A 12,278-nucleotide genomic window follows, 5' to 3' on the forward strand; every position below is an offset into this window, starting at 1 on the left:
AATTGTGAGAAAATTGCTATTTTTAACTAAGGACCGGGACGTGTCAGCATAGCGTTTGAGGGAGTCGCCTGTCAATTGCGTCATATCTGCGCTACCCTCGGTTTCGGCTTTTATTTGGCAGAAGCGCTTTACTCTTAGCAGTGTGAACAAGTGAACGCACGGAGTAAAGTCATACCATCGTTTTAAACACACTTAAATGTATCTAATATGATAAACAGGGCTGCATTACCTCAAAATCATAACCGGAAGAGCGGATCAGTGCAGGCGAACGGCGACTGTGTCCCATCCCGTCATAATAAAAGTCCCGGTATTCGCGAGGCGGGTATTTGTTTAACAATCACTCCAGCAGCTGTGCTCAGGTCTATAACACTCGGTCCTGCTCTGCTTTAGACTACAGTAACGTTAATAACCGCATGCATGAACGTGATTTCTGCCCGAGTCCTATTTTCCACCGGCTGTGAGGTGAAGACCACATCTCCCAAGATGCTGCGCTCACACTTTGCATCATCAAACTACGATTTGTTTTGAATAGGCGCCCTCCAGTGGACGGAAAGCTGCACAGTGCACCTTTAACGTAAATCTAATTACTAGTCTTCTCCACTAGATGTCACCCATTTGCCTTGCGTGATCTTACAAAGGCGCAAGAGGCGCACATCATTTATCCATTCAGTGTTTAAATGGCAGCTTCCGGTGCGTTGGCGCCTTTTATAATGCTGAGGTGAAATGCTGTAGTAATACTAAAAAGCTGCGGAACCATTTGATGTGACAACACACACACAGCCGAGCACACAACTGCTAAAAATAATCACATACACACGAATGCTTGCCTTGCATTAGGATCAAACTTGAGCAGTCACTTAAGCACTATGTTAGCCATTATAGACATATTCAACTTATAGCCCATATACAGCGCAGGATCAATAATTCAAACCCTAATAGCTTATATTATAAACAGATTTGCTCAAATAATAGTTAGTCCACAGTCAACTTAAGTCAGCACGTTATGGTATTGTTGTCTGTTACCACGACAACTACTCAACCATAGACTAAAAAAATAATGAACGCATTTCTCATGTATGAAAAGTAAATGCACACATGAGCGGCAAAATCGCAAGAAAAGCTTGTCGTGTACTGAAAATGGCTATAAAAAAATTCATCCAATATCCTAGCTTCTTATGTTTTAGAATAAATATATCAAAACATCCATAAAATACTTCTCAGATACATTTTTTTTTTAAATAAAGTTGCATCAAATTTGTATTTAACAATTGTATGGATTTGAAATATAGAGATGCGTTCTGTTTTAATGTGCTCAGGTGTACCTAAAATAAAAAGTTTAACATTGTGGCTCTTCATTTCTTTTTAATTACCCATTTATGTTCACTGTTCTTTTTTATAAATACCTATAGTATTTGTATTAAATCTATATTCATTTGAGTTAAATCGAGAATCCAAAATCGAATCGAAATCCAAAATCAAATCGAAATCCAAAATCGAATCGAATTGGAACATCTGAATCGATATCCAGCCCTAATATAAATAAAGTTGATTGATTTATGCAGTGCATTTTAGATATTCTGTACACTTTTTGCAGAGTTAAACAGGTTTCTGGTTCGGCATATTGTTGATCCTGGAACAACATTCTGGCCTGAAAATGTAGTCCTATCCCTATCATGAACCTAGCCATACCAATAAGTTATCCCTAAAGTCAGAGGGAAACGCCATAACACTGATGTAGAAGCACCGAACCTTGGTCAAAAGCCTAAGCTTGACAAACCATACACTTCTGATTCAAATCCCTGAATCATGGCCCTCAGATCTGATTGGTTGATTGAAATATTGTTCCAGGATTAACAAAGATGCTGATGCAGGAACATGTTGAGCTTGGGGAAATCAAATGCGTCCAGCTGTGCAGCTAAGAGACAGAACTAAGTTTTCCACCCTATATAATACACACTCTTTACGTGTCACTATGAGTGGTGTTTATAGTTCCTCTCACTCACAGCATCTGCTTCGGCTTTCTCTCTCGCTCCACGACTGCTGGCCACGATGGCTTCCAGCACGGCCACCCACCGCTGTTTCTCTGAGAATCCTGAAGTCATGAGGTACAGAGTCTGACCGGGCCAGCACGTCGACTGTGGAGACGACTCTAACTTCAGCACGTACGGCACATCTGAGCACATATGAGAATGCATATTAGAGGACAGGAAAACATGTTTCTTCCAGACATTGGCTGCTTTCAGAATCCACATCCAGTAACCAAAAGGTTGCAATAGGTACATGCACTAAAGAAAACAATTGGTGTAGGATTTACTTTTAAACAATGTACCAGTCAATTTCACAAATAAATATAGCTCCAAGCAGCCATTGGAGCCAAGCAGAAAGAAGACATGGCTGACCATATCAGACCAGCTGCAGCAACGAGATCAATTTAGGCAACATGGCTGAACAAAATTATATGCATAGTCAATAATAATTATTTTATCACTTTTGACCAATAGGTGGCACAGGTACGAAATTTATGTGGTGTGGAAGATGATTTTGGTGAAAATCAGAAAAAGTTGAGGGCGAGTTTCAAAAAGTAGGATTTCAACACAAAAAAACAAGATGGCGGACAAGAGGTTTGGCCAAGTACGGCAAAATTGGTATCTATGTTCTCTTATGCTAGGCCCCTAATTGCAAAAAAATTAAAAGTAATTAAATTATTTAATTAAACAAGATGTTTTTAAGTAAAAATATTTTTTTTGGTTGCACTTTATTTTACAGTACATGCACTTGCGTGTACTTGCCTAAGAAACTGCTGGGTAATATAAGGTAACTACGGGGGTTAAGGTTAGCTTTAGGGTTGGTACAAAGTTATTACCCAGTTATTGTAATTACTATAATAAGTACATAGGGAACAGGACTGTAAAAATATACTGTTATACAGTGTAATTCCACAGAAAGTTTGTCACCTGTCTTGGCAGTGTTGGGCAGCTCGGAGGCACCGACAGCAGAATGAACAGTCACGTCTCCATCAGAGAGACACAACTCAAACTCATCCAGCGCCTTCACCGACTCTGAGGACAGATTATACATCATTCACATCGAGAAACAACATTCCATACCTGTTTATCCCATTCCCTGCTGGAAAACAGATAAAACCAGGGCCTAAAATTGACACTTGCCAAGAACCAGTGTATGAAGCAGTGTCACTTACCAGTTGGCCGGTAACATTTTTATGAATTCTAACAATAAATAAATATGAACAATGCTCAGGACTGCATTGTCACAAAAGTTTAAGCGCACTCACTCAGAAATCTGCATCTCAGAGAGCGTGTGAATACTAAACTGTGCTTATGTCTTAAGGTTAACTAAACAGTTGAGAAAGTAAACGTGTATCAGTATTTGATCTGCGCATTTACTCTTAAAGTGACGGCAGCCTAAAATTCCTGCAGCTGTCTGTTTTTAATGCTATAGAGGACAAATAATAAATGACCCACTGCTTTTAACTGAATAACATTAATAAGGATGTTTAATTTATACAGTGAAGACTATGCAGTGTTATTTTGCTTATTTTATTCAATTTTTGTACCTTAAGACTACTGTAAAAGCTACCTGAAAAGCACTGTTTATTTCGTTTGTATCTTTGTTATTTGTCCCTTTGCTTGTACTTTAATTTTTTATTCTTATTATCTTAATGACTGTTTACTTATCTTGAATGTGTTAAATTTATGAGTTAGGGTAGTAGTTTTAGCTGTAAATTAAAAATTTAGCTGTAAATGCAATTGTATCACAATTGGAAGACAAAATTGTGAATTTTAACTGGTATCTAAAATTGTTGTCTCATTACTACCTGTTTTTGCAAAAATAGCTTCATTTTCAGGTACATTTTCTGAAGTCACCGGCCATTGGAAGGTCTGACAAAAAGTTACGTTTTAGGCCCTGGATAAACTTAAGGATAAAGGAGAAAATTGACAACACTGGCCATAAACCTGGTTTCCGATGGTCAGGCTGGTTTGGATGGATGGTGTTAGAAGGATTTTGTCAGCTGCTCAGGTTGAGAGACCAGCAGACCTCCTTAAGCAGCTTTTTGATGTCTAGATGGATGAACAGGATGGACTAGCGGCTTGATTTGTTAGACCAGCTTGGTCAAGATGCTACTACTATCTTGAGTCAGCCAAACACCAGCAAGACCACCGTAAGCTGGTATGATTCAAGATTTTCCAACAGGGATGGACACATGAACAGTGTGTAAACAGAACCAATGCACACTGGGAAAAGCAAGAACATTCACAGACCGTCTCTTGGTTCCGTCTCGTAAGTGATCACTTTATATCCGTCCAACAACACGTACTTCCTCTCCCAACCCTGACCACGCTTCCCATTTCTGCAGGAAAACAACCAGACACAGTTAGTGTTTATGTTTTCCTTCCTGTTGGTGTTTGCAGCGGTCGTGCTCACGGCTCACCTGGGCTGCTTCAGCCATCCCTCCAACCTCATGTGTCCACCAACGTCTTTCAGGCCGGAGGTGCTTCCCTTTTCCCGACACAGAGCCTCGGACAGATGCAGCGCGTACTCGGTGGGCACGCCGCAGGTGGCTGGAAGGTACGGGGAGCATTTTGGGTGGCACAAAGCATGGCATTCTAAAGCAGGAGGAAAAAAAAGAGATGAGCCTCTACAGCTTTAGCCCGAGTCTATTAACAAACGACAATGGATGCTTTCACACTTCTGTGGCGCTTAGAAAGTCTATAGTGGTGAATGAAAACAACAGCAACAAAAAAAAAATTTTTCCCATTTGCTCCAATAGCAGGAGAAGAAAATCCACAATAATGTTTCTATTACCATCCAAAATATTGAGAGATTTGTTCTGTTGATCAGAAGAGAGAAAGATGCCAAATTTGCTCTCAATCTCATTCATTTACATTCACAATATTTTAATGCCAAGGCAATATATTAAAAAGTATAGTGTTATAAATTTACTATTTTATTTTCTAAAATGGAAATAAAACAACTCGATTTATTATGTTATGTTCACCCGATTGAGTCAAACAACAACGCTTGAGAAGAAAAGGGTGGTATCATATACAAAACATGCATTGACTAAAATAATTATGCCAACTAATATGGTTCATACTCTGGTAATCTACATGTGTTGCCTTACAGAGCTATTTAAGTTGATTCAGTAGTTGAATAATATATTTGGCTTGGAATTTTTTTATAGGCAATACATATGCAAATACAGGTATCAGTATCGACAAGTACCAAAAATTAGAGGTCATACTCATCATGGAAAGAGTGGTATTGGCTAGTGTCAAAAGTACCGACCACGCTACCAAACCGATACTGAAATGTTAAAATGTGACTCTTTGAACGCTGTCGAACGGAATCATAAACACTTCTGACTGGCTATTGTGCTCGTGCGCTCATCAAATATCTCTGATTGGCTACTACGATCAGCGCTTCACAAACATGTTATAAAAATGCATCAAGGACGCTTTTCACAGAGCGCTTACACAGATATACACGGAGCGTTTGAATGCAGGCGTCTATCAGTACCAGTCCTGATTTCAATTGGTCCCACTTTCAACACAGTGTGCTTTCAAACGTTCCTGTGCGTTGATCATTGTAGCCAATCACAGGCACATCCGATGAGCGTGTGAGCACAATGACCAGTCAGAGTTTTTTACGATTACAGTGCTTCAAAGCGTCACATTTTTTTTTATTTGTTATCGCGGGCTGTACTTTTGGCAACACTAGAATCGGCACATCCTTACTTGTAAGTATAGTGGTGGTGTATGTTTATATGGAAAGGGTTTAGGTGTGATCCGTACCGATGCAGGTCGCGGCCTGCCGTCCAAAATGGACAGTGTCCAGACACACGGTGCAGCGGGCCGCCCTCATGTTGAGCCCCTGTGTGAAGCGGTGAGGAGTGTTGTGATGGATCCTGTCCTTCACACGTCTGGTGTACTCTAGAGGATCAAACAGACGCTCTTAAAAACGGTCTTATACCCAACCAATATAACTTATGCAAACAGGCCAAAGCAAGCTGAAAATGTCCTCTCCTGAGAACATTTCTCCAGCAGAGGGTGAAACCAGCTCTGGGAACACCGTACTGTCCAAGCCGTCATTGGTAGCTTGGGTCCGAGCATGCAAGGATTTCGGAGTTCTTGCATTCCGCATGGCATACAGCAGGAGTATGGCCATAAATACGAGATAAGCTCAGTGTCCTGACTGATCCAGATTCAGCCCATGATGTCCTGAGTGGAAGTCTGCAGCCATAAAACCATGATGACCTGATACAAAAGCTGTTGTATGGGTGTAGGACACCCATAACTGAAACTTTCGCTAGACTGACATGTTTGGATTTGGCCAGAGAGCTTATCTCTGCGGGAATAAAAAGATCATATCAAGAAAGAATAGGTAATGGAGAGACGCCTGGTTCATTCTCAGGAAACAGTGCCATTTGTGTCCCTATGACTGAACACAGTCACATTATTAAACACTGTTTTGTCTGTATTTTAAAATAAACAAATGTTTTGAAAAATAATCTGAATATTATCCGTCTTGGATGTCCTACGTGTGTGCATGTATGTATGAAGTTTTTTCTAAAAGAATGCATTTCATGCATACAACTGCAGCTTATCCTGTCTCCCACACTTTCTTTAAAGCCTCTTTATTCTGAGACATTTCCCCATTTTAAAAAAAAAATGATTTGATCTCTCTGACATCACGTTTGAGGAAATATCAAAGTCTTTATGACCACATGGTTTAAACTAAAGTTTCTCCTTCAGTTGTATCTGTACTTCCTGATGTTTTCACTTTTATCAAACTCATCTTGTATAGCTGAGCAGTAACCTTTAGAAATGAAAGCATAAAATCAATTTTCAAGGCACAAAAACGGCACGGTTTCTTGAGAGTGGGCCGCCTAAGAAAGAACTTACTTTCAGAAGTGACTCTCCTTATTTCTGTGGAATGACAACAAAGAGGACAGTGAGTGTGGACAGACATGAGTGAAAACATTTGCTGCAAATACGTACGGTCTGGAGTCCTTCAGAGGAGACAGTCTCATCTTATATATTCAAACAGTAATAAGCATCAAATCAGCATTTTCCTACAAGCTTCTGATTTAAGGTGCACCTTTTATGCTTTTTGGGAAAGGACCTTTCATGTAGCGTGTAATACAGCTGTTTGTGAATGTAAAAGATCTGCAAAGTTTTAAAGTCTAAGGAGTTATAGTCTCCGACTGATTCTGCACTGCCTGAGACGAGTCGTCAGCAATTACAGCCCTACTTCCTGCACAAACCCACATAAGTTTGTAACTCATTTGCATAATGCCAGCCTATGGTCTTCACTGGCTACTGGTGAACAACGTCTACTTTTCCCGGCCCTCAAACACTGTAGTTGACGCTGAGACTGGAAGAGTTTGGTTTGTGTCGAGAAGACGCTGTTTTCTGCTGCCAAAGAAAACCCACTTTAATGCACTTCCAAAGGCTGAGATTGATGTGGTAAAACCGACATCGGTCATTTGGTTTCAGACATGCGCTATAAGCGGTTGATCAATCAGACACTGAGCTGACTGACCAATCAGACCAGAGTAGACCAATCACAACAGACCACAGCGAGCCTGAATCCTGTGAGAAAAGACCTGATTTAAGTGTTTTTTGACCTTGGATGCTTGTAAATCTAATGTAGGAGACCTTCAAAACAAAATGAGGAACCTATCATAAAATAGCATAATAGTGGCACTTTAAATTTCCCTGTTTTCTTAGCATGGGATGAAATGGCAAGAAGGACTAAGAGAACACAATTGTTGTTTTGCTCGTGTTTTGAATATTAAAAAGGCTTCAAAAGTTCCCTGTCTCTGTTCTAACCTTCAGGATTGGCAGCGTCCTTCCTGCGGCCGGAGCTGGACGACATCAGGCCGCCGCTGGGCTGGTGCTCAGGGGATTTGTTGGATTTAGTGGACATCATGAGCTGCTGACGAGCCAAACCTGGGGTGGCTGGAGGACCGCTGTGCTCCATAGCTTTATTAAACTGAACTGATGAGGGAAGAGAATACAGTGAGACCACAGAGATAACATACAGAGATAACCATCATGTTTGAGAATGTCTCACACAGTTTGCTAATTGTTCACTAGAATTTACTAATTCTTTATATTACTCTACTGTTCAAAAGTCTCTTTTGCTCACCAAACTTGCATTTACTAGATCAAAAATACAGTAATATTTAGGGGTGTAACGATACCCTCATGGCACGATTCGATGCATATCACAATACTCAACTCACGATACGATATTATTGCGATATTTCAAGACATAAGATAAAAGGTTAACAAATAAAGTACTGTTGATTAAAATGCTAAATTTCATATTTACTGGGGGTGGAAATTAATAAGCTTAGATGTGGTGCTGGAAACAATTATGACACCAGAATAAAAATATTCATGATTCTGAAAATACAGAATTATTTTAGACAAATATGCTCGCACTCTTTTTTAACTGACTAGATATATTTGAACTACGGTAATTTTACTGGTAACATAAAACATTTAGCAGGACCCACAAATATTAATTACTATATACAGTAGATTAATGTAGTACTGACACCTAAACACTTTTCTCAAACAGTAATTTTCATTTTGGGAGAACTATACACGATATAGATTGTTGCATTTTTGTATTGCAATAAAGTTTGACATGATATAGAAATACCACAAAATATTATTACATTTTAAGTAACTGATGATTTTAATATATTTCGAAATGTAATTTATTCCTGTGATCAAAGCTGAATTTATCATCATGACTCCAGTCTTCAGTGTCACATGATCCTTCAGAAATCATTCTCATATGAGGATTTACTGCACAAGAAACATTTATGATTATCATCAATGTTGAAAACCGTTGTGCTGCTTCATAATTTGACGGAAACCATCATACTTTTTTATTAATAAAATAATTTATTTGAAATAGTATTATGTACTATATAGACCCTTTTACTGTTTGTATACAATGATGACGTAGTAACGTATGCGCGCACATTTTGGCAACAAACTGTGGCGAGAACCAGCAGCATGTCAAGCTATGCGAGCGGATTAAGCAACACAAACCGAGAAAGTTATTTTAAAAAGTTGACTTTATCAAATGGTATTCGGCGACCAGATCCGTGTACTATAGTGGAGTGGATAGAAGACATTAGCAGATGGCCAGTTGGTCGGATATATACGTATTTAGTTGAGAAACCGAGCGTGTACACCCTAGACAAGCATATAAATCACCGGATGCTTATGAATACGTTGTCTGTAGGTATGGACAGAATGTCCAATACAATTTTCTACATTTATTCTTATTCTTCACACAGACATACATTTATCCTTTTCCTTACATTTTATGTTGTTATTGATTCGTATGTGTCGAAACACTTTTGTTTAAAGTTCAATTTTGTAATGCTATAATACTTTAATAGCAACTATGTTGCTTGCATACATTTCTCAGATGGTTATTTTGCAATTAAACTATTAATAAAATCATTACAAATGAAATTGATAAGTACTGTGATTATTGATATGATAATCTAGGGGTGGGGGTACATTATACACACCAGTGGCAGCCAATGTTGGGAGGTTTATTATAAAGCATTAAATTTCAAGTGCAGTAAATGTTTTACAAATGTAATTTTTTATGCGAGCATTTTTATGTCCTCGTTCCAATCAATGCATTTAATCGCCTGCAGCCACAGGTACCGCCGGTTCTTCTGAAACGGCCGTGATCCTGTCAGAATCCTATAAAACTTAAGCCCATTGGTGGAATAGCGATTAGTGCAACCGAAAACGCAACAGCCAGACATTTTGATGCTGGGAAACCGTTTTGATAAACTTTCGGAGTTGCTAACAAGTTAGAACCATAGACTGTAAAAGGTTAGAACCAATAGGGAACAACACCACTTCCGTTGCCGAAATGCGCGCGCAACTCTTTGATCACGTGGGCTGTAAAAGGGTCTATACATTATATTTGTAATATATATTCTAAATGTATTAAATGTCTTTTTCAAGAAATGCAATGCATTTGTGCTGAATAATATTATTAAAAATCTTACTGGGTCCCCAGTCTTTTGAACAGTAGTGTATAATGCAATAATTGTAGTTATAATTACAGTCTGTGTTTTTTTAATTTTCTCTTGTCATGATTTAAGCACTTTTGAACTATATATGTGACCCTGTACCACAAAAACAGTCATATATGGGTCATTTTTTTCAAATTGATATATATATGTATCACCTCAAAATTGAATAAATATTTAGCAAATCTAGAATCTGATGACGCAAAAAAATCTAAATATTGAGAAAATCGCCTTTAAAGTTGTCCAAATGAAATCCTTACCAATACATATTATTATTAATAATAATACATTTTTGATATATTTACAGTAGAAAATTTACAAAATATTTTCATGAAACATGATCATCATCACTTAATATCCTAATGATTTTTGATAAAAGATAGATGTATAATTTTGAATAGTTGGCTATTGCCACAAATAAACCCGTGAGACTTATGTGCTCCAGGGTCACATATATATGTGTGTGTGTGTGTGTGTGTGTGTGTGTGTATGTGTGTGTGTGTGTAAAATATGTAATTTCAAAGCATTCCAAACCTATATGACTTTCTGTCTTCTGAGGAACACAAAAGGAGATTTTTATGATGTGAAAAATGGAAACAAGCAGGCAGTTTCCAAGTGTAACAACAGGGAAAGATGAGTAAATGTTTGGAACGGCGTCACACCCTCTCTGAGCTCCAGGCGTGTTTTCTGCAGCGCTTCTTCAAGCTCCGAGCAGCGGGCGCGCTCTTTGTCCAGCGCAGACTTCAGGTCGCTGTACTGCAGGGGAACAGGGGTCCCGGCGGGCAAAGCGGGCACCTGCGACTGCCCCTGAGCCGCCAGCGCCGCCAGCAGATCCTCTCGACGGCGGCCACCAAAAAGCCCCTGCACCCAAAACACGAGACCACGTGAATCGCCCAAGCTCACATGCCCAGCTACAGGAGTTCAGTATGCTAGGACTCTATCCTGCTATTGGATCCCTAGATATCCAGTCAAATTAGGTGTCCCTTTCTACAACTCACATATTCAGGGCGACTGGATATATGTGTATTTATGAGATTTCTGATTGGCTGCACGGTTAGTATGCGGTTATTGGCATATGTAGCTCCAGGGACACCTAATGCGCAGCTCAGCAAGCAGTTAGTCAGATTAGTTAATGAAGTGAATTTACAGCGGATGACTCTGACCTTTTTCTTCTTAGAGGGGTGCTCTACCTTGGCCTGCAGGAAGTCTATGAGCTTGGTCTGCTGGGTGATGGTCCCCTCCATCTTGACCTTCTCATGAGAGTACGCCGCCTGCCGGGGAAGCCACACTGCTCTTAGTATATTTGGATAGGAACAATAGCATTCTGAATACATAACTGTAAAATATTATAATGTCTACAGCATATCTTTCAAAATAAAAGTCTATTTATCAGCAAAATAGAATAAACCTTTATCACAGTGGAATTTGTGACCAAAGTTCTCGAAGCAGTGTATCATTTCTTCCGGTTATGTACACTGATTAGGCATAACATGATATTAACCTAACATTGTGTTGGTCCCCCTTTTGCTGCCAAAACAGCCCTGACCTGTCGAGCCGTGGTCCAGTTCTGATGCTCACGTGCCCACTGTTGGCGCTTCAGCGGAGGGCAGGGGTCAGCATGGGCACCCTGACTGGTCTGCGGTTATGCAGCCCCATACACAACAAACTGTGATGCACTGATCCCCACGTGCATCGATGAGCCTTGGCCGCCCATGTATGGAGTGATTTTTGTGCCATAATTAAACAAACAAATCCAGCATTTTGCAAACAAACACGATCTGCTTTGCAAAGGAAAACTCAACTCGCAAACAAACAGAAAGCGATGTGCAAATACAAAGAACAGTTTGAGCGAAAACGCAGAGGAGTAACAAATATATGTATTGTGTTTTGCAAATAAATGAGTGAGCATGCATATTTCACAAATAAATACAAACCATCCTACAAATTGCATGTAACCTTTGAACAAATACCAAATCTAGTCCACATAAATGCATGTTTGTTACTATCTCTCAGCTTAATTTTCTCACAAATGCTGTTCAGGCAGATTTTCTCACAAATGCAGTTTGCGCAGATTTTCTCACAAATGTAGTTGAGCAACTTCCTCTACCAGAACAGCAGATGGCGCTTTGGGTCAATTTACGATTTTCAAACACGTTTTCAGACGAAAATGAGCGAG

The 12,278-nt window shown here is 39.4% G+C and overlaps 1 protein-coding gene across 7 annotated transcripts in view; it reads right to left on the bottom strand.

The window, feature by feature from the left end:
* Positions 1 to 12,278, bottom strand: part of LOC137039202 (citron Rho-interacting kinase) — a 95,836-nt gene that overhangs the window by 17,998 nt on the left and 65,560 nt on the right. For 4 of the 7 annotated variants that reach the window (XM_067414489.1, XM_067414488.1, XM_067414486.1 and 1 more), the window contains exons 21-29: positions 11,266 to 11,373; positions 10,765 to 10,963; positions 7,854 to 8,021; positions 6,924 to 6,947; positions 5,814 to 5,951; positions 4,451 to 4,625; positions 4,281 to 4,369; positions 2,955 to 3,059; positions 2,004 to 2,173 (exon numbers count right to left, since the gene is read on the bottom strand). In XM_067414489.1, coding sequence (XP_067270590.1) covers positions 2,004 to 2,173; positions 2,955 to 3,059; positions 4,281 to 4,369; positions 4,451 to 4,625; positions 5,814 to 5,951; positions 6,924 to 6,947; positions 7,854 to 8,021; positions 10,765 to 10,963; positions 11,266 to 11,373 — 1,176 coding nt within the window. The remainder of the gene's footprint in view (positions 1 to 2,003; positions 2,174 to 2,954; positions 3,060 to 4,280; positions 4,370 to 4,450; positions 4,626 to 5,813; positions 5,952 to 6,923; positions 6,948 to 7,853; positions 8,022 to 10,764; positions 10,964 to 11,265; positions 11,374 to 12,278) is intronic. The other 3 variants (XM_067414492.1, XM_067414490.1, XM_067414491.1) reach the window with 2 other exon arrangements.

This window comes from Pseudorasbora parva, chromosome 13 (genome assembly GCF_024679245.1).
Source record: "Pseudorasbora parva isolate DD20220531a chromosome 13, ASM2467924v1, whole genome shotgun sequence".
Classification (NCBI taxonomy): domain Eukaryota; kingdom Metazoa; phylum Chordata; class Actinopteri; order Cypriniformes; family Gobionidae; genus Pseudorasbora; species Pseudorasbora parva.